Source organism: Osmerus eperlanus, chromosome 20 (assembly GCF_963692335.1).
Source record: "Osmerus eperlanus chromosome 20, fOsmEpe2.1, whole genome shotgun sequence".
NCBI classification, from domain to species: Eukaryota; Metazoa; Chordata; class Actinopteri; order Osmeriformes; family Osmeridae; genus Osmerus; species Osmerus eperlanus.
This window is the reverse complement of record NC_085037.1, coordinates 3,078,174-3,101,236: the sequence shown is the minus strand read 5'-3', so window position 1 is coordinate 3,101,236 and position 23,063 is coordinate 3,078,174. Positions and strand designations below refer to the sequence as shown.

Sequence of the window (23,063 nt, the reverse complement as noted above, 5' to 3'; positions counted from 1 at the left end):
GTCTGGGGTCAGATGTGGATTGGGGGAAGCTGGGTTCTCAACTCCCCCCTCCTTCCTTCACACCTACCAAAGGTGTGATCTGATCTCTGGCTGATCATTCAATGGTTCAAATATTGTTCTGGACATCTTGGTACAGTTACAAAATATAGTTGAATGATTGTTTTATTATGATAGCTTCGTGTAGATACCAAGAATGACGTGGTTATCTTTCAGGAAGAAGGAGTTGTTACTAGAATCAAGATTTCAGTGAACACAACATTAAAACAAAGTAACAAACATAACACAAATATCCCTCTCATAATTCTCCACCTTGTACTCTTGTGGTAAAGTCTCAAGAACTTTCCTCAAAAGTTCTGATCAAGGTATGTTCTTTGTTCAAATCGCCGCCGAAACGGATAGCAAATGGTCGCTGGAGACGTGTTGTCTAAATCAGGCCCTTTGAAGCTTGCAAGCTAGCAGGAGGGCTGATTAGGTAGATTGGGGAGGTCCCCCCCCCCCATTCTATGGTTCCTTTGCATCGGCGTTTGGTGGGTAATCAGCATACTGAGGGTGTCACAAGGGCTGATTAGGTTTGTCTGATGTGATTGAATCACTCTTCAGGTGTGGCAAGATGTTGGCTCTGTGTGGTCTTGTGGACCTCACTACACACACTTATATTCACATAACTTCCATTGAACATGTCTCTCTGTCATTCTTCCCTCATCACACACAATTTTTTTATTTTTCTGTTTCTATCTCTTTATCTCTCTCCCATTCACTTACTTCAAAGTAATAAAACCCCAAGTCAGCTGACTTGCTAGATAGAATTCAGTCATGAAAGGGTTAACTTGGTTCAGGACAGAGGACTGGGAGGGGAGGAGCCTCTTATCGTTATTTCACTGAAACGAAACTAAAGTGATTCTAAACTCTCGAAAAAACTTTCTACTTAGTTTAGGTAGACAGTGATTTGGTTATATTATACACAGAGATCATAGAAAACAACATAAGTACCTACAGGTGAGAGCAGAGAATCAATCAGGTGTATCCAATGATGATGTGAAAAGTAAATTGAGACTGTTGCTTGACTCTGACGTTCGAAATACTATAGAACTATACTCTTCTATATGAAGTAATTCTGTATTGTACTATATCTGTCTATGCTATTGCTTATTTAATGAAAGTACATTTTCAACAATATAACATTATAGTTTTGTTCATAGGTTCACAAGATTCATAATTTAACTTCTGGTCTTATTCTAGAAATGGCTTCCTGCAGCAGTCTCCTGTCTGAAGATCAGTTCCAGTGTTCTATCTGTCTGGATGTGTTCACTGATCCTGTCTCTATTCTATGTGGACACAACTTCTGCAAGGCCTGTATCACCAAGTACTGGGACAACAGTGACCTGTGTCAATGTCCCATGTGTAAAATGACTTTTGATAAGAGACCAGATCTCTATGTCAACACTTTCATCTCTGAGATGGCTGCTCAGTTCAGGAAGTCAGAGCCAGTGAAAGCTACCATCAGTCCAGAACTGCGTCCTACTAAACCTGAAGTGTCATGTGACTACTGTACAGGTACCAAGCTCAAGGCCCTGAAGTCCTGTTTGGTGTGTCTGGCCTCTTACTGTGAGACTCACCTGGAGCCTCATCAGAGAGTTGCAGCCTTGAAGAAACACAAGTTGATCGACCCTGTGGAGAACCTGGAGGACAGGATGTGTCAGAAGCATGAGAGACCCCTGGAGCTGTTCTGTAGGACTGACCAGACGTGTGTGTGTCTCATGTGCATGAGAACAGAACATAAGACCCATGACACTGTCACTTTAGAGGAAGAGTTCAGACCAAAAAAGAATGATCTGTGGAAGATGATGGCTGAGATGAAGCAGATGATTGAAGAAAGATCTAAGAAGGTTCAGGAGATCAAACTCTCAGTAGAGACCAGCAAGAGAGATGCAGAGAGAGAGATATCAGACAGTGTTCAGGTCTTCACTGCTCTGGTGCGCTCCATTGAGAGAAGCCAGGCTGAGCTCATTGAGGTGATGGAGGAGAAGCAGAAAGCAGCAGAGAAACAGGCTGAAGGGTTGATTCAAGATCTGGAGCAGGAGATCACTGAGCTGAAGAGGAGAAGCACTGAGCTGGAGCAGCTCTCACACACTGAGGACCACCTCCACCTGCTCCAGAGCTTCCCATCCCTGAGCACCCCTGCACACACCAAGGACTGGTCTGAGATCAGTGTCCACAGTGGTCTGAGTGTGGGGGCAGTGAGGAAAGCTGTGTCTCAGCTGCAGGAGACACTCAATAAAGAGATGGAGAAGTTGCCTGAAGTCAAGCTGAAGAGGATTCAGCAGTATGTAGTGGATTTGACTCTGGACCCTGATACAGCACATCCCGGTCTCATCCTGTCTGAGGATGGGAAACAAGTGAGATGTGGAGACATAAGGCAGGATCTCCCTGACAACCCAGAGAGGTTTGATCATTGTTCCTGTGTCCTGGGAAAGCAGGGCTTCTCCTCAGGGAGGTTCTACTATGAGGTGCAGGTTGAGGGGAAGACTAGGTGGGATCTGGGAGTGGCCAGAGAGTCCATCAACAGGAAGGGAGCGATCACGTTGAGTCCTGACAATGGATACTGGACTGTATTTCTGAGGAATGGAGATGAGTACTGGGCTCTGGCTGACTCCCCTGTCCTCCTCTCCCTGAGACAGAAGCCCCAGAAGGTGGGAGTGTTTGTGGACTATGAGGAGGGTCTGGTCTCCTTTTATGATGTGGAGGCCAGGTCTCATATCTACTCTTTCACTGGCTGCACCTTCACTGAGAAACTCTATCCATACTTCAGTCCCTGTCCGAATGATGGAGGTAAAAACTCTGCCCCTCTGATCATCACTCCTGTCACACAGTGAAAAATAAAGATGTGGAAATTCTGAAGTTCAAAAGAAAATGTGATTACAAAATATTATTCTGAACAAAACTGTTGTGAGTATGCTGGAGATAAAGTAATTTAGATTTTCAAACATTTATAAAAACTCTTACTACAGGGGCAGTGCACTCCTGGTGGCTCACAGGGTAGAGCATGAACCTCAGACTGAGACCTTGACTCAGGGTTCAAGTCCAGCCTGGGTCATTTCCTGCTTTTCTCTCTTTCTGACTACCTTTCCTGTCACTCTTTCATGGTCTGTATCAAATAAAGGCAAATAAATATAGTAAATAATCATCTTAAACCAGGAAATCCTGTCCAGAATCCAGTAATAATAGGTTTTATGAAATATGGCAATGAGATGTCACCTAAATGTACCAGTGAACAAATGAAATCAAATGACCTCAAATGCAATAAATTGATATAAAACCTCATTCAATCCTTTAAAAAAACTATTTTGTACACTACCACAATCAGTGAAAATCACAAATCACCTTTGAGAATGTCTGTTTAGTTTAGAAAACCTCCAACATGATGCCTGTATTCAGGGCCAATATACAAACACACCGTTGTGTTTCAGGTTCACACTATTCTGTTCAAGTTGGAAATGCTCTGAAGAGCATAAACTCTTGCTTTCTCTCACTGCTTCGGCCAGTGTGTTTAAGTTGTTTAGGTTAATCCACATATTTAACATTACAAACAAACTCAACAGGTCAGTCAACTAGACATTCACTCAGTGGCGGTCCTAGCACATTTGGCGCCCGGGGCTAGGTTCTCCACTGCACCAGAGGGCGCCAAACACAAAATGCCAGAAAATGCCTCCCCTCTCTTCGTGCCACCCCGGGCGGCTGGCTGGTTCGCCCGTGCCTAGAACCGCCCCTGCATTCACTCATGACCAACAGAGTCACTACCCCTCTCTCTCATATTTGACACACACACACACACACACACACACACACACACACACACACACACACACACACACACACACACACACACACACACGCACACACACACACACACACACACACACACACACACACACACACACACACACACACACAGACACACACACACACAAGCTCTTAATATACTTCAAATTCTACATGTTTCCATAGATTCTGCCTAAACAAATAGATTCCTGAAATAATTTGATGACAAATATGTCCTATAATCATCAAAATATGTTCTCCTACAATCAACCTTGAACTCATACAAACACACACCCACAGAGATCACAGACTGTCTTCAGTATCGGCATTGTTATCCCCCTCAACTGTCTTCATAGTTAACCCTCATCATCTGTGAACATAGACAAACGGTTGTGTTTTGTGTGGGTGTGTGTATAGTGCATTATTCTTGTGACACCATCTACTACAGCAAGACTAACAGCAGGCAAAGCTAAGACAGAGGACAGTTGAGATATGATGTTTGATGTGAGGTGTTAATGTCACAGATGCCAGTTGGCCAGCCTATGTTTGTCTGCTATTTCTGTAGTACATTTTAGTGGGGTTTGATTATGATTTGAGATGTTTTTGTTTGCTGTGGTTATTTACGTTGTGGTGATTTCATATTGTTTGCTGTGACTATTGCATGGTATCATGTGTGTGCTGTTGTTATGATATGTGCAATGCAGTGTTTGGAGACAACAAGGATGGGGAGAGTAAACTCCCCAGCTGACAGTGATGCAGCCCATCACTCTTCATCACTTCTTCCACTGATTGGTTGGCCAATGGCCAATAGCAGGGGCTCCTTTAAAAAGGAGCAGGGACTAAATGGAGGGGAAAGAGCTTCATTCTAAAAGTACGCGTTTACGATCGGATGGAGGGAACAGCTGGATTCCGCTGCCCGCAACTAGACTCCTGGGTCACAACCGCGGCTTGGCTGTCCGACGAACCTACTGCAGCAACGACTGCTGACGCCTAAAGCGGGCTCGCTCCACGTGTCGCAAGAGGTGGAGTGGAGTGGGGATAGAGACAGATTCAAGGAGTCGAAGAACAGGTTCAGCAAGGCGGTGAGAGAGGCTAAACGGCTGTACTCAGAGAGACTAAAACACCAATTCTCTGCTAACGACTCTGCTTCTGTCTGGAGAGGGCTCAGGCAGATTACTAACTACAAGCCAAGAGACCTTCCAGCTGAACGTGCCCGACTCAGGTGGATCACAGACTTCCTGTCCGACAGGGCTGCGTCCTTTCCCCTCTGCTCTTCTCCCTGTACACCAACAGCTGCACCTCCAGTCATCCATCCGTCAAACTCTTAAAGTTTGCATATGACACCACCATCATTGGGCTCATCTCTGACGGGGACGAGTCTGATTACAGGTGGGAAGCTGACAACCTGATGACCTGGTGCAGCCAGAACAACTTAGAGTTCAATGCTCTTAAGACAGTGGAGATGGTTGTGGAAGAATACAGCCCCACTCACCCCCATCACCCTGTGGGATTCCCAGTCAACACTGTGGAGTCCTTCTGCTTCCTGGGCACTATCCTCTTCCAGGACCTCAAGTGGGAACTGAACATCAGCGAGGACCCTGAGGCGAGAGAGGAAGATTGTGGCCGACTCCTCCCACCCTGGACACTCTGTTCCAGTCACTCCCCTCCGGCAGAAGGCTGTGGTCCATCAGGACCAAAACCTCACGCCACGAGAACAGTTTCTTTCCGTCTACTACTGGCCTCTTCAATAAGGCCAAGGACTCCCACTGACATTTAACTATTATCTATTATTAGTCCATCAGTATGTGTTGATATTGTTGCGGTGGTTGTTGTGATGATGAAATACTGGTGAGTATGCTGTCATGGTGATGGGAAACTGGTGAGTATGCTGTCATGGTGATGATCAAATACTGGTGAGCATGTTGTCATGGTGTTGGAGAACTGGTGAGTATGATTGCTTTATTCTTACTTCCTGTCAGCAATGTAGGAGTGTGTGGTCAGGAGTGCCCACTAGATGGAGCCCTGCTCAAGGAAAGGTGTAAGGTGTCAAATTGTGTATTTTATTAAACCTTATCCAATTTACAACATTGAAAAAGAGTCAACTAGATAGACAGATACGGTGAGTCTCCTGACATGGGAGAGGTACTCAGACTGCTAGGCTGTCCACTTCATACTACATTTCCCATGATGCCTCAGGCTTTCTTCACAGGTAAACCCGGCTGCACCTTCACCTTTATATAACACAACCAAGCCTACTTACTCAAAACATCATAGGTCACACCTATGATAAGCTAACATATAATATAATAAACCTCCTAAATATACAAAATAATAAACAATACAGTATACTAAACCTATAATACACAATCCTATACTAACCTCATAACCTATACTAACCTAGAGACAAGTAGGGTACAATTAGTGCAATATTTCTGATTGTGCCACCAACAGCTGAAAGTGCAACCAGTAGCTGAAGTGACAGCGTGTAAAGTGACTAGTGTGAGTGTCGACAGTGTCCATATCAATGTTCATTCAGGAGCCTGATGGCCCTTGGAAAGAAACTGTAGTCCAGTCTGCGTCGCCTGCCAGAAGGCAACAGGGTAAAAAGACTGAAGGATGGGTGGTAACAGTCTCTTAGAATGCTGCCAGCTTTCCTGAGGCATCGTGTGTGGTAGGTGTCCTGAAGGGCTGGGAGATTCCTGCCGATTATGAACTCAGCAGACCTGACCACACTATGTAGGGCCTTGCGGTCCCTGTCTGTGCAGCTCCCATACCACACTGTGATGCAACCAGTCAGTATGCTCTCTATGGTGCATCTGTAAAGTTAGTGAGGATGACTGGGTCCATGCCAAACTTCTTCAGTCTCCTCAGGAGAAAAGGCGTTTCCGGGCCGCTTTGACCACCTTGTCCGTGTGAGCAGACCAGGTGAGGTCATTGCTGATGTTCACACCGAGGAACCTGAAGCAGCTGACCTTTTCCACTTCGGATCCGTTGATGTGTAGCGGTGCATTGTCCTCCTTTTGAGGTTATTGTCCTGACACCATGATGTCAGGGTATCAACCTCCTCTCTGTAGGCTGACTCATCACTGTCAGATGAGGCCCACAATGGTTGTGTCGTCAGCAAACTTAACAAGGAGGTTGGAGCTGTGCTTTGCCGCACAGTTGTGAGTGAACAAGGAGAACAGGAGAGGGCTGAGCACACAGCCCTGGGGGGTGCCTGTGTTGGTGATCAGTGTGGATGAGGTGCGTTCACCGATTCTCACCACCTGTGGCCTCCCCGTCAGGAAGTGGAAGATCCACTTGCAGAGGGAGGTGCTTAGTCCCAGGTCCACAAGCTTGGAGACAAGTCTGGAGGGGATGATGGTGTTGAATGCTGAGATGTACAGCATCCTCACATACGTATTCCCTTTGTCCAGGTGGGAGAGAGCGTTGTCAGGGCGATGACATCGTCTGTAGACCTGTTTACCGGTATGCAAACTGCATAGGGTCAAGGGGGGCAGCGAGGAGCAGATGAATGATTTGACTAGCCGCTCGAAGTACTTCATGATGACAGAGGTCAGTGCTATCGGGCGATAGTCGTTCATGCAGGTGACCTTGGTGTTCTTGGGCACAGGGACAATGGTAGTCCTCTTGAAGCAGGTGGGGAGTACAGACAGGCTGAGGGAGAGGTTGAAGATGTCACTGAAGACCCCTGCTAGCTGGTTAGCGCAGCCCCTGAGGGCCCTACCTGATATGCCGTCTGGGTCAGGTGCCTTGCGAGGGTTGATATTTTTGAAGCAATGCCTCAGCTCAGCTACAGTTAGTATAGGCACGTCACTGGCTAGGCCTTCAGGTAGCTCCACTGCAGGGGGGTCACTGTCCCTCTCAAAGCGAGCGTAGAAGGCATTCAGCTCGTCTGGCAGTAGGCCAGAGGACTGGGTCTCACTGTAGCCTCTCCCTCAGAGTCAGGGTCAGAGCCATGGTAGCTGGACTCCACCTTGGCCCTTTAAGCTCTTTTCGCTGCTTTGATGGCCTTCAGAAGGTCGTATCTAGCCTTGCTGTACTGATCAGGGTCCCCAGAGTTAAAGGCGACAGACCGGGCTCTCAGGTTGGCCCGGACCGCGGCACCAACCCAGGGCTTCTGATTGGGGACGGACCGGACAACCTTCTTGGGGACGACATCATCGATGCAGTGTTGAATGTGTGGATGGCACCGCAAACTGTGTTCACAGACATTGAGTTCTGGAGGTGTTTCTGAGCCCATGCAATGATTTCCATTATAGAATCATGGCTGTTTTTGATGCAGTGCCGCCTGAGTGCCTGAAGATCACAGGCAAGTATTTATTTCCCCCCTTCTCCCTTACACAGAAATTTCTCCAGATTCTCAGAACTATTTTGTTATATTATGTACTGTAGATGATGAGATATTCAAATTCTTCACAATTTTACGTTTAAGAACATTATTCTGAAATGGTTCCATGATATGTAGATGCAGGTTTTGGCAGATTGGTGAACCTTTGCCCATCTTTACTTCTGAGAGACTCTGCCTCTCTAAGATACTCTTTTTATGCCCAATCATGTTACTGACCTGTTTGCAATTAACCTAGTTAGTTGCTAAATGTTGCTCCAGTTGTTTATTTTCAGTAACACTTACTTTTTCCAGCCTCATTGATGCAAGTCATTGCTGTAATTTATGGCTACATTGTTTACTGATATTTTATAGATGTATTTGCTCCATCCTAAGCATGAAAAACATTTACAAATTTGACTTCCAAACCTCATAGAAACAGTGGGAGGAGTTGAGCAAAAAACAAAAAAAAACAATGGCAATACCTCAAGAGAGAAAGAATCATATATAATCAATGATCAGAATGTGTGTGCAAGTGTTAATGTGTACTGTATGTGCGTGTGTGTGTGTCCACACCCATAGTGCAAACATAACCGGGCTCAACAACAGAAACCAGGAGGCTTTTCCAGAAAGCAGGTGTTACAACATAACCAGGTAAGTTAACGCTCCAGCTGACACACAATGTTGCAGCAACTTACAGGCAATGTTGCTACAACGCTGGCTGTCAGATGAGGAGTTAACTTACCCGGTTATGTCGCATAACCTGCTTTCTGGAGTACCCCCCTGCAAGGATGAGAACATGAGATGAGCAGATAATCTCTCTCTCTCTATCTCACTCTTTATCTCTGTATATAGTGCTCACTGATCACCCCCCTATACATTCAGTTATTACTGGTCTAGTCAGTAAAAGGAACGTCGTTATTCTAAAAGCAGAACTAGGTAGGAGGAGCATTGTTAACTCAACTCACTGAAGTGAAACTGAAGTGGACAGACTTACAGTATCGAAGCACTGAACAGACGCACAAAACAAGAATCTGTTTCTAAAAGTATCCAGCAGTTAGACAGAACATCAAGACTAAAACACAGGTGAGTAGTCTAAATGACAAGGATTGATGCATATGATGTGGGCGTTAATAATAATAATAATAATACTGTCAAGTATTATTATTATTAAATATAATATATATTATATTTATTTTTTCATAAAAGTATGCTCATGTTAAGGCATACAGTGTAGTAATGTGAATCATAAGTGTGAATAAAATCAACATGACTGTACTTGTCACTGTTTCTTGAACTATTCAAAATCTCAAACTATCACGAAACAAATGACTCCCTGACTCAGCTCAGTTTCATGGTTTCACTTTTGATCTCTCTCTCCAGAGCAGAAATGGCTTCCTGCAGCAGTCTCCAGTCTGAAGATCAGTTCCTCTGTTCTATATGTCTGGATGTGTTCACTGATCCTGTCTCTATTCCATGTGGACACAACTTCTGCAAGGCCTGTATCACCAAGTACTGGGACAACAGTGACCTGTGTCAATGTCCCATGTGCAAGGAGAAATTCTATAGGAGACCTGCGCTTCGTGTCAACACTTTCATCTCTGAGATGGCTGCTCAGTTCAGGACGTCAGTGAAAAATAAACCCAACAGCCAATACCTACGACCAGCCAGATCTGGAGAAGTGTCATGTGACATCTGTACTGGTACCAAGCTCAAGGCCCTGAAGTCCTGTTTGGTGTGTCTGGCCTCTTACTGTGAGACTCACCTGGAGCCTCATCAGAGAGTTGCAGCCTTGAAGAAACACAAGTTGATCGACCCTGTGGAGAACCTGGAGGGCAGGATGTGTTAGAAGCATGAGAGACCCCTGGAGCTGTTCTGTAGGACTGACCAGATGTGTGTTTGTCTCATGTGCACGAGAACAGACCATAAGACCCATGACACTGTCACTTTAGAGGAAGAGTACAGACCAAAAAAGAATGATCTGGGGAAGATGATGGCTGAGATGAAGCAGATGACGGAAGAAAGATCTAAGAAGGTTCAGGGGGTCAAACTCTCAGTAGAGACCAGCAAGAGAGATGCAGAGAGAGAGATATCAGACAGTGTTGAGGTCTTCACTTCTCTGGTGCGCTCCATTGAGAGAAGCCAGGCTGAGCTCATTGAGGTGATGGAGGAGAAGCAGAAAGCAGCAGAGAAACAGGCTGAAGGGTTGATTCAAGATCTGGAGCAGGAGATCACTGAGCTGAAGAGGAGAAGCACTGAGCTGGAGCAGCTCTCACACACTGAGGACCACCTCCACCTGCTGCAGAGCTTCCCATCCCTGAGCACCCCTGCACACACCAAGGACTGGTCTGAGATCAGTGTCCACAGTGGTCTGAGTGTGGGGGCAGTGAGGAGAGCTGTGTCTCAGCTGCAGGAGACACTCAATGAAGAGATGGAGAAGTTGTCTGACACTGAACTGAAGAGGATTCAGCAGTATGCAGTGGATGTGACTCTGGACCCTGATACAGCACATCCCAAAATCATCCTGTCTGAGGATGGGAAAGAAGTGAGACATGGAGACATAAGGCAGGATATCCCTGACAACCCAGAGAGGTTTGATCATTGTGTCAATGTCCTGGGAAAGCAGGGCTTCTCCACAGGGAGGTTCTACTATGAGGTGCAGGTTGAGGGGAAGACTAGGTGGGATCTGGGAGTAGTCAGAGAGTCCATCAACAGGAAGGGTACGATCACAGTGACTCCTAACAATGGATACTGGACTGTACGGCTGAGGAATGGAGATGAGTACTGGGCTCCGGCTGACCCCCCTGTCCCACTCTCCCTGAGACAGAAGCCCCAGAAGGTGGGGGTGTTTGTGGACTATGTGGAGGGTCTGGTCTCCTTTTATGATGTGGAGGCCAGGTCTCATATCTACTCTTTCACTGGCTGCACCTTCACTGAGAAACTCTATCCATACTTCGGTCCCTGTCTGAATGATGGAGGTGAAAACGCTGCCCCTCTGATCATCACTCCTGTCACACAATGAAAAATAAAGATGTGGAAATGCTGGATTTCAAAAGAAAATGTGATTACAAAATATTAATCTGAACAAAACAGTTGTGAGTATGCTGGAGACAAAGTCATTTAGATTTTCAAACATTTATAACAAATCTTTATAGAGGGGCAGTGCTCCCCTGGTGGCTCACAAGGTAGAGCATGAACCTCAGACTGAGGCCTTGACTCGGGGTTCGAGTCCAGCCTGGGTCATTTCCTGCTTTTCTCTCTTTCTTACTACCTGTCCTGTCAATCTTTCACAGTCTGTATCAAATAAAGGCATAAATGGCAATGAGATGTCACGTAAATGTACCAGTGAACAAATGAAATAAAATGACCTAAAATGCAATAAATGCATATAAAACCTTATTCAATCCTTTAAAAAAAAAATTTTGTACACTACCACAATCAGTGAAAAGCACAAATCACCTTTGAGAATGTCTGTTTAGTTTAGAGAACCTCCAACATGATGCCTGTATTCAGGGACGATATACAACACACAGTTGTATTTCAGGTTCACACTGGTTCTGTTCAAGTGTGAAATGCTCTTAAGAGCATAAGATCTTGCTTAATCTCACTGCTTCAGTCAGTGTTTTTACGTTTTTTAGGGTAATCCATATATTTAACATAAGAAACACACTCAACAGGTCAGATATGAATATCTAGTTGACAGCATTATGACCAGCTGTAACTGATCTGAGACCAGCATTAAGCCCAGCTGTAACTGATCTTTGACCAGCATTAAGATCAACTGTAACTGATCTGAGACCAGCATTAACACCAGCTGTAACTGATCTGAGACCAGCATTAACACTATATGTAACTGATCTGTGACCAGCATTTACACCAGCTGTAACTGATCTGAGACCAGCATTAACACCATATGTAACTGATCTGAGACCAGCATTTACACCAGCTGTAACTGATCTGAGACCAGCATTAAATAAAAACACAAACTAACGTTTAATGACTTTACTTTTAACCTGATCTAAATACACACCATATTCTAAGTATGAAGAGTCTCAATAAAGCAAGTCATTGCTGTAATTTATGGCTACATCGTTTACTGATATTTTATAGATGTGTTTGCTCCATCCTAAGCATGAAAAACATTTACAAATTTGACTTCCAAACCTCATAGAAACAGTGGGAGGAGTTGAGCAAAACACTAAAACAAACAGTGGCAATACCTCAAGAGAAAGAATCATATATAATCCATGATCAGAATGTGTGTGCAAGTGTTAATGTGTACTGTATGTGCGAGAGTGTGTATTCCTACCCATAGTGCAAACATAACCGGGCTCAACAACAGAAATCAGGAGGCTTTTCCAGAAAGCAGGTGTTACAACATAACCAGGTAAGTTAACGCTCCAGCTGACACACAATGTTGCAGCAACTTACAGGCAATGTTGCTACAACGCTGGCTGTCAGATGAGGAGTTAACTTACCCGGTTATGTTGCATAACCTGCTTTCTGGAGTACCCCCCTGCAAGGATGAGAACATTGAAAAAGTGAGGTAGAAGGACAATTCAAGATTTTCCCCACTCACAACAACTGCTGGTGTGCTCATTTCATGTCTAGACCTTCTCCTCCAGGGCCCTTAAATACTGCACGCACTCACAGAGCCAGACACACACACTCACACATCATGTGCTGCTATGTGCATCATGTGCAATGTTGCTTTCACCTTCCACCATCTCCAGCTCCTCCTGTCTGCTGTATCGTCACTGCAGGGCGTTGTTAGTGCTCTGTGAAGCCTTTTGACTGTTAAACGTGCAGTACATTTTCCTGGATTTGGACATTGTATTTGTATCCTGCCTTGTTCTTGTATTAACTTGTGCTATTCTAGCCATGCTCCGAACCAGAGTGTTTCCCTTTGGATAGATCCACACCTCCAAAGATAAACATATTTACATTGGAATAAATTGTTAAATCAATATGTGAGTGTCTTGAATGAACTAGTATACTGGGCCCTTATTGGAGCAGCCACGTTCAGCTGTTGGTATGTACTGTAGATTGTGTAACTTAATCTGACATGAGATCAACTTTATACTCTGCTGTCCTCACTGACCTCTCCTCCCTCCCTTCCCCTCCCAGTGCAGCTAGACATACATCCCATCCTCACACAGTACAGCTCTGCACCCATCCCTACCCAGTGCAGCTAGACCTACATCCCATCCTTACACAGTACAGCCCTGCACCCATCCCTACCCAGTGCAGCTAGACCTACATCCCATCCTCACACAGTACAGCCCTGCACCCATCCCTACCCAGTGCAGCTAGACATACATCCCATCCTTACACAGTACAGCCCTGCACCCATCCCTACCCAGTGCAGCTAGACCTACATCCCATCCTTACACAGTACAGCTCTGCACCCATCCCTACCCAGTGCAGCTAGACCTACATCCCATCCTTACACAGTACAGCTCTGCATCCCGTCCCCTCATAGTATAAGTGTACAGCATGTGTGTGATGTGGTTCTATGTGGTTCTATGTGTGTGTGTGTGCAGGGGACTTTGCCATCCTGCTCCAGAGTGGTGTGTCGGTGCGCAGGGCGCTGATGCTGAACGTGGGCTGTGCCATGACATCGTTCGGGGGGCTGTACCTCGCCCTCTCCATAGCAACCGACGCCGCCACCAAGCAGTGGATTGCCGCGGTTACCACCGCGATGTTCCTCTATGTGGGATTGGCTGATATGGTGGGTATGGTACCATGGTAAAATGTACCAACAGCTGCTCTTCCCCCCCCCCCCACGTAATCAGCGACGGACTGGGGGAAAAAAGTGGCCCGGGAGTTACTATCAGACCGGCCCACTCAATACACTGCGCGGCCCATTCAGTACACGGCGCGTTGCCCACTCAATGCATCGCACGTATCGTTCTTTTTCTCCCTGAGCTTCTAGCGAGTGACGCAAATGTTGAGTAGGCAAGGCAACATTATATATTATACGTTATACGTGTTCAAGCTGTGTAATATGGAAAATAGTTGGAGGTGCCAGCGATGTCAGAGGGAGGTCCGGTTGGTGATGGAAGTGGGCCGGTATTTCGGACCATCCCAACCCCGTCGGGACACTGGGGATTCCCCCGGTATCCCCGATGGCCAGTCCGCCCCTGCATGTAACCATGGTAATCTGACATGCAACCATGACAATCAGACATGTAACCATGACAATCAGACATGTAACCATGGCGACAGACAGACCCTGTTAGTAGCTGCTACCGCACTAGCTGGAGATCATGCTTTCTCTAATGTGTGTGTGTCTGTGTGATTGTGTGTGTGTCTCTGTGTGTAAATGTTTGCGTGTCTCTATCTGTATGCATGTGTGTGTGTATGTATGTGTGTGTGTGTGTGTATGCAGCTCCCCACCATGGTCCATGTGGACAGCCGTCACCCCTGGCTGATGTTCTTCCTGCAGAACGTTGGACTGCTGACCGGCTGGAGCATACTGCTACTGCTGTCTCTCTACGAAGACTGCATACACTTCTAACACACACACACACACACTCCTCGCACACACACACACATGCTCTGGAAACTGTTCTCTTCTGCATATGTAGCCAATATACTAGTTGTCCAGATTAATATAATAAACTCCCATCAGTTTTAATTCTGTGTTGTAAAACAGATAACTGATGTGATGTACCTGATAGCAGAGATGTGACTCCAGTCTGTCAAACCTCCAAGATGAACACCTTCATTATGCTGCTTCTGTGTCTGCCTCATTGCACCAATAAAGGGCAAAATACAAAGCTTCTCTTCAGTATGTGTTGATATTGATGCTGTGGTTGTGGTGATGATGAGATACTGGTGAGTATGCTGTCATGGTGATGGAAAACTGGTTAGTATGCTGTCATGGTGATTATGAAATACTGGTGAGCATGCTGTCATGGTGATGTAAAACTGGTGAGTATGATTGCTTTATTCTTACTTCCTGTCAGCAAGGTAGGAGTGTGTTGTCTGGAGTGCCCACCAGATGGAGCCCTGCTCCAGGAAAGGTGTTTACTGTATCTCAAATTATGTATTTTATTGAACCTTATCCAATTTACAGCATTAGAAAAAAAGTCAACTAGATAGACAGATATGGTGAGTCTCCTGACATGGGAGAGGTATTCAGACTGCTAGGCTGTCCACTTCACATTACATTTCCCATGATGCCTCAGGCTTTCTTCACAGGTAAACCCGGCTGCACCTTCACCTTTATATAACACAACCAACCCTACTTACTCAGAACATAGGTTACACCTATGATAAGCTAACATATATTATAATAAACATCCTAAATATACACAATAATAACCAATACAGTATACTAAACCTATAATACACAATCCTATACTAACCGTATAACCTATACTAACCTAGAGACAAGTAGGGTACAATTAGTGCAATATTGCTGATTGTGCCACCAGTAGCTGAAAGTGCAACCAGTAGCTGAAGTGACAGTGTGTAAAGTGACTAGTGTGAGTGTCGACAGTGTCCATATCAAGGTTCATTCAGGAGCCTGATGGCCCTTGGAAAGAAACTGTAGTCCAGTCTGCGTCGCCTGCCAGAAGGCAACAGGGTAAAAAGACTGAAGGATGGGTGGTAACAGTCTCTTAGAATGCTGCCAGCTTTCCTGAGGCATCGTGTGTGGTAGGTGTCCTGAAGGGCTGGGAGAGTCCTGCCGATTATGAACTCAGCAGACCTGACCACACTATGTAGGGCCTTGTGGTCCCTGTCTGTGCAGCTCCCATACCACACTGTGATGCAACCAGTCAGTATGCTCTCTATGGTGCATCTGTAAAGTTAGTGAGGATGACTGGGTCCATGCCAAACTTCTTCAGTCTCCTCAGGAGAAGAGGCGTTTCCGGGCCGCTTTGACCACCTTGTCCGTGTGAGCAGACCAGGTGAGGTCATTGCTGATGTTCACACCGAGGAACCTGAAGCAGCTGACCTTTTCCACTTCGGATCCGTTGATGTGTAGCGGTGCATTGTCCTCCTTTTGAGGTTATTGTCCTGACACCATGATGTCAGGGTATCAACCTCCTCTCTGTAGGCTGACTCGTCACTGTCAGATGAGGCCCACAATGGTTGTGTCGTCAGCAAACTTAACAAGGAGGTTGGAGCTGTGCTTTGCCGCACAGTTGTGAGTGAACAAGGAGAACAGGAGAGGGCTGAGCACACAGCCCTGGGGGGTGCCTGTGTTGGTGATCAGTGTGGATGAGGTGCGTTCACCGATTCTCACCACCTGTGGCCTCCCCGTCAGGAAGTTGAAGATCCACTTGAAGAGGGAGGTGCTTAGTCCCAGGTCCACAAGCTTGGAGACAAGTCTGGAGGGGATGATGGTGTTGAATGCTGAGATGTACAGCATCCTCACATACGTATTCCCTTTGTCCAGGTGGGAGAGAGCGTTGTCAGGGCGATGACATCGTCTGTAGACCTGTTTACCGGTATGCAAACTGCATAGGGTCAAGGGGGGCAGCGAGGAGCAGATGAATGATTTGACTAGCCGCTCGAAGCACTTCATGATGACAGAGGTCAGTGCTATCGGGCGATAGTCGTTCAAGCAGGTGACCTTGGTGTTCTTGGGCACAGGGCTGGTGGTCCTCTTGAAGCAGGTGGGGAGTACAGACAGGCTGAGGGAGAGGTTGAAGATGTCACTGAAGACCCCTGCTAGCTGGTTAGCGCAGCCCCTGAGGGCCCTACCTGATATGCCGTCTGGGTCAGGTGCCTTGCGAGGGTTGATATTTTTGAAGCAATGCCTCAGCTCAGCTACAGTTAGTGTAGGCTCACCACTGGCTAGGCCTTCAGGTAGCTCCACTGCAGGGGGGTCACTGTCCCTCTCAAAGCGAGCGTAGAAGGCATTCAGCTCGTCTGGCAGTAGGCCAGAGGACTGGGTCTCACTGTAGCCTCTCCCTCAGAGTCAGGGTCAGAGCCATGGTAGCTGGACTCCACCTTGGCCCTTTAAGCTCTTTTCGCTGCTTTGATGGCCTTCAGAAGGTCGTATCTAGCCTTCCTGTACTGATCAGGGTCCCCAGAGTTAAAGGCGACAGACCGGGCTCTCAGGTTGGCCCGGACCGCGGCACCAACCCAGGGCTTCTGATTGGGGACGGACCGGACAACCTTCTTGGGGACGACATCATTGATGTTCACAGACATTGAGTTCTGGAGGTGTTTCTGAGCCCATGCAATGATTTCCATTATAGAATCATGGCTGTTTTTGATGCAGTGCCGCCTGAGTGCCTGAAGATCACAGGCAAGCAGTATTTATTTTCCCCCTTCTCCCTTACACAGAAATTTCTCCAGATTCTCAGAACTATTTTGTTATATTATGTACTGTAGATGATGAGATATTCAAAGTCTTCACAATTTTACGTTTAAGAACATTATTCTGAAATGGTTCCACGATATGTAGATGCAGGTTTTGGCAGATTGGTGAACCTTTGCCCATCTTTACTTCTGAGAGACTCTGCCTCTCTAAGATACTCTTTTAATCCCAATCATGTTACTGACATGTTTGCAATTAACCGAGTTAGTTGCTAAATGTTCCTCCAGCTGTTTATTTTCAGTAACACTTCCTTTTTCCAGCCTCATTGCTGCAAGTCATTGTTGTAATTTATGGCTACATCATTTACTGATATTTTGTAGATGTATTTGCTCCAGCCTCAGTATGAAAAACATTTACAAATTTGACTTCCAAACCTCATAGAAACAGTGGGAGGAGTTGAGCAAAAAACACAAACAAACAATGGCAATACCTCAAGAGACAAAGAATCATATATAATCAATGATCAGAATGTGTGTGCAAGTGTTCATGTGTACTGTATGTGCGTGTGTGTGTGTCCACACCCATAGTGCAAACATAACCGGGCTCAACAACAGAAATCAGGAGGCTTTTCCAGAAAGCAGGTGTTACAACATAACCAGGTAAGTTAACGCTCCAGCTGACATACAATGTTGCAGCAACTTACAGGCAATGTTGCTACAACGCTGGCTGTCAGATGAGGAGTTAACTTACCCGGTTATGTTGCATAACCTGCTTTCTGGAGTACCCCCCTGCAAGGATGAGAACATTCAAAATGTGAGGTAGAAGGACTAAATTCAAGGTGAGAAGAGACTGTTAATGTAACCATAAAGTTACATTAACAGTAGTTTTGTTGTAAAATCCTCCTCTTCCTTGTTCCTTGTTGCTAATCAGCCAGGTAAACATGAGTTGAGCACATAAACTCACTTTTCTATCTCTCTCGTACAGTATATTGTGCTCACTGATCACCCCCACCTATACATTCTGGTATTTACTAGTAATCTATCTAGTCAGTAAAAGGTACAAAGTTTGTCTAAAAGCAGAACTAGGTAGGAAGAGCATTGTTACCTCAACTCACCGAAGAGACACTAAAGTGGACAGACTTACAGTATCGCAGCATTGAACAGACGCACAAAACAAGAATCGGTAACAAGAAAGTATCCACCAGTTAGACAGAACATCAAGACTAAAACACACAGGTGAGTAGTCTAAATGACAAGGATTGAAGCATATGATGTGGGCGTTAATAATAATAATAATACTGTCAAGTGTTTTTTTCACAAAAGTATGCTCATCTCCTGTTAAATGTGCCTGAAAACGTCTATACGCACAGACCTAGTTGGCTTTAGAGGGCTGTCACCTATGTCACCAAGGCACGGAAGCTCCTATTGGGTCAAACAAGGTGTCAATCGAAAGGGCAGAGTGTAGCGGCCATCTTGACAATCTCCAATCGTAAATATTCGAATCACATCTCTTTCAATGAGCGATAGTGCGTGAGAGAGTGCAAAAATTGAATTGGCGAAGGCAGAATGAAGTAACAGCATCGTGGCTACGTGTGGATATAATTAATTGTTTTGGACGAACTACTCGACAGGGTTAGATAGTTTGGACCTTTGGGAATGTAACCAGTCCATGTTTGTTGGTATCTTTTGCATACCTGGACCACACTGAACCTTTTAGGGTGAGTAGAGTTGTTTGCTTTTGCTTTGTTTAGATATTGGTGACCGGACAAAGACGTTGACTGTACTTTCTGTTGCGACTTGATCTTGAAATGGATTATGGAGAAATGCAAGCACGAGAAGCGTAGCTTTCCAATGATGTATGGCATGTGTAGCAGTCTAAAAATATATTTTTTTGTATTGAGTGTGCAGTAACTGAGGGAGGAAGGGGCAGCGTTTCTGACTCGCAGGCGTGACAGGACCGTAAACAGGTTGGCATACAGTGTAGTAATGTAAATCATATGTGTGAATAATATCAACATAATTGTATTTGTCACTGCTTCTTGAACAATTAAAAATCTCAAACTATCACGTAACAAATGACTGTGACTCAGCATAGCTTTCATGGTTTCACTTTTGATCTCTCTCTCCAGTGCAGAAATGGCTTCCTGCAGCAGTCTCCTGACTGAAGATCAGTTCCTCTGTTCTATATGTCTGGATGTGTTCACTGATCCTGTCTCTATTCCATGTGGACACAACTTCTGCAAGGCCTGTATCACCAAGTACTGGGACAACAGTGACCTGTGTCAATGTCCCATGTGCAAGGAGAAGTTCTATAGGAGACCTGAGCTTCGTGTCAACACTTTCATCTCTGAGATGGCTGCTCAGTTCAGGAAGTCAGTGAAAAATAAACCCAACAGCCAATACCTACGACCAGCCAGATCTGGAGAAGTGTCATGTGACATCTGTACTGGTACCAAGCTCAAGGCCCTGAAGTCCTGTCTGGTGTGTCTGGCCTCTTACTGTGAGACTCACCTGGAGCCTCATCAGAGAGTTGCAGCCTTGAAGAAACACAAGCTGATCGACCCTGTGGAGAACCTGGAGGACAGGATGTGTCAGAAGCATGAGAGACCCTTGGAGCTGTACTGTAGGACTGACCAGACATGGGTTTGTCTCATGTGCATGAGAACAGACCATAAGACCCATGACATTGTAACTTTAGAGGACAAGTACAGACCAAAAAAGAATGATCTGGGGAAGATGATGGCTGAGATGAACCAGATGATGGAAGAAAGATCTAGGAAGGTTCAGGAGATGAAACTCTCAGTAGAGACCAGCAAGAGAGATGCAGAGAGAGAGATATCAGACAGTGTTCAAGTCTTCACGGCTCTGGTGCGCTCCATTGAGAGAAGCCAGGCTGAGCTCATTGAGGTGATGGAGGAGAAGCAGAAAGCAGCAGAGAAACAGGCTAAAGGGTTGATTCAAGATCTGGAGCAGGAGATCACTGAGCTGAAGAGGAGAAGCACTGAGCTGGAGCAGCTCTCACACACTGAGGACCACCTCCACCTGCTGCAGAGCTTCCCATCCCTGAGCACCCCTGCACACACCAAGGACTGGTCTGAGATCAGTGTCCACAGTGGTCTGAGTGTGGGGGCAGTGAGGAGAGCTGTGTCTCAGCTGCAGGAGACACTCAATAAAGAGATGGAGAAGCTGTCTGACACTGAACTGAATAGGATTCAGCAGTATGCAGTGGATTTGACTCTGGACCCTGATACAGCACATCCCAAAATCATCCTGTCTGAGGATGGGAAACAAGTGAGATATGGAGACATAAGGCAGGATCTGCCTGACAACCCAGAGAGGTTTGATCATTGTTCCTGTGTCCTGGGAAAGCAGGGCTTCTCCACAGGGAGGTTCTACTATGAGGTGCAGGTTGAGGGGAAGACTAAGTGGACAGTGGGAGTGGTCAGAGAGTCCATCAACAGGAAGGGGAAGATCACAGTGAGTCCTAACAATGGATGCTGGACTGTACGGCTGAGGAATGGAGATGAGTACTGGGCTCCGGCTGACTCCCCTGTCCCACTCTCCCTGAGACAGAAGCCCCAGAAGGTGGGGGTGTTTGTGGACTATGAGGAGGGTCTGGTCTCCTTTTATGATGTGGAGGCCAGGTCTCATATCTACTCTTACACTGGCTGCACTTTCACTGAGAAACTATATCCATACTTCAGTCCCTGTCTGAATGATGGAGGTAAAAATGCTGCCCCTCTGATCATCACTCCTGTCACAAATTGAAAAATAAAGATGTGTAAATGCTGGAGTTCAAAAGAAAATTTTATTACAAAATATTAATCTGAACAAAACTGTTGTGAGTTTGCCGCAGACAAAGTAATTTAGATTTTCAAACATTTATAAAAACTCTTTATACAGGGGCAGTGCTCCCCTGGTGGCTTACAGGGTAGAGCATGAACCTCAGACTGAGGCCTTGACTCAGGGTTCAAGTCCAGCCTGGGACATTTCCTGCTTTTCTCTCTTTCTTACTACCTTTCCTGACACTTTCACTCAACTGGCCAAGTTATATTACTGGAGCTCGCGTCTCGCCGGTCTCCCAGCATGCGCAACCCGCCCTCTCCAGAGGATTCAGAACGCAGCAGCCCGCCTGGTCTTCAATCTACCCAGACGCTCCAATGGTACCCCGCTCCTTATCTCCCTCCACTGGCTACCCATCACGGCCCGTATCCGATTCAAGACCCTGGTACTGACCTTCCGAGCGGTGAACGGGACTGCACCTGCCTACATCCAGTCTCTCCTCCAGCCTTACACCCCCACCCGCCACCTACGGTCTTCTTCTGACAACCGTCTGGTGGTCCCACCTCTCAAGAGCGCCCGGTCCCAACCCAAGCTCTTCTCCTGTCTGGCCTCCCAATGGTGGAATCACCTCCCCACCTCCATCAGAGACACTGACTGTCTCCCCACCTTCAAGAAAAGGCTAAAGACGCACTTGTTCCGGGAAAGATTTGTGGAGCAGATGTTAGTTTATTTCCTCCAGGAACACAATGACACTTATTGAGGCACTTGTTGCACTTGTTAGTTAGTTGTAACTGATTTAACTTCTTGTACTCGCTGTGAATTATACTATTATTGCTTGCTTTCCTACAGGTACACTCTTGCACTTTTGAGGTTCATGTTGTTTAATTGTAATTTGTTTAACTACATGCTCTCATGTTTCTTCCTATTGGCACTTATTTGCTTATCACAATGTATGCTCCATGCTTTGGCCGCCCGCAATGTTTTGGGGCTATCTCGTTGTTTATGATTGACCTATGCACTTTTGTAAAGCTCTCTTTACGACGGCTGGAGGAAGACTAACTTACTGGTCAGAACGTTGCTTAACACAACCACTATGAATGGTGTTTACTGTATATGAAATTATGTATTTTATTAAACTTTATCCAATTTACAGCATTAGAAGAAAATCCCATCCTGTCTGAGGATGGGGAACAAGTGAGAGATGGAGACAAAGAGCAGGATCTCTTTTTTTCTCCCTCATTGTCACACAGACACAAACACACACATGCACACACACACACGTGTCACTGTCTAAATGTTATATGATATACAAACACCTTCCTCTGCGGCTTTGGCACATGGAATGATTGCATGTATTGTGAACACGTGTAAACAATGCACATGCAAACATGAACACACACACACTTATTTGGGGTGGTAATGGAGTAGTCCAGCTGTGGTCAAGATTTGTAACTTATTTGTTAATGTGTGATGTTCTAAAGGGCAAAAGTGGTCTGTTTAACGTAAACAGGTTCTGCAGACACTAGCTTTCTCTCGAGTGAAATGAAACAGGCAGATCATCTGTATAATAATAATAATAATTTATATTTCTATAGCGCTTTTCTGAGTACTCAAAGACGCTTTACATGTGCGACGATAAACAAACAATACAACAGCAAAGATATAAGAGACAGAGGATCAAACAAAACAGACAAACAGAAAAAGAAAACTCTGCGAATGAGTCCTGTAGTGGAGGGTAGGGAGCAGGAGTTAGCAGGTGAAGGCGAGTTTGAAGAGGTGAGTTTTGAGGGTTTGTTTAAAAGATGCAATGGTGGGAGCCTGTTGGATGTGGATGGGAGGGCGTTCCAGAGGGAGG

At 45.8% G+C, this 23,063-nt stretch overlaps 3 protein-coding genes and 1 pseudogene across 3 annotated transcripts; all 4 read left to right on the top strand.

The window, feature by feature from the left end:
* The first annotated feature begins 884 nt into the window (after nt 1-884).
* LOC134040777 (E3 ubiquitin-protein ligase TRIM39-like) lies at nt 885-3,368 on the top strand. Its single transcript, XM_062486864.1, has 2 exons — nt 885-996; nt 1,240-3,368. The coding sequence occupies exon 2, from the start codon at nt 1,242-1,244 to the stop codon at nt 2,871-2,873; it is 1,632 nt and encodes a 543-aa protein (XP_062342848.1). The 5' UTR covers nt 885-996; nt 1,240-1,241; the 3' UTR covers nt 2,874-3,368.
* Nucleotides 3,369-9,536: 6,168 nt separating this feature from the next.
* Nucleotides 9,537-12,217, top strand: LOC134006898 (E3 ubiquitin-protein ligase TRIM39-like; annotated as a pseudogene).
* On the top strand, nt 11,854-14,913 carry LOC134006935 (zinc transporter ZIP4-like). The gene is made up of 3 exons (XM_062446048.1): nt 11,854-11,863; nt 13,690-13,877; nt 14,538-14,913. The coding sequence occupies exons 1-3, from the start codon at nt 11,854-11,856 to the stop codon at nt 14,664-14,666; spliced, it is 327 nt and encodes a 108-aa protein (XP_062302032.1). The 3' UTR covers nt 14,667-14,913.
* Nucleotides 14,914-19,355: 4,442 nt separating this feature from the next.
* On the top strand, nt 19,356-21,261 carry LOC134006901 (E3 ubiquitin-protein ligase TRIM39-like). Its single transcript, XM_062446016.1, has one exon. The coding sequence runs from the start codon at nt 19,526-19,528 to the stop codon at nt 21,191-21,193; it is 1,668 nt and encodes a 555-aa protein (XP_062302000.1). The 5' UTR covers nt 19,356-19,525; the 3' UTR covers nt 21,194-21,261.
* Nucleotides 21,262-23,063: the final 1,802 nt, after the last annotated feature.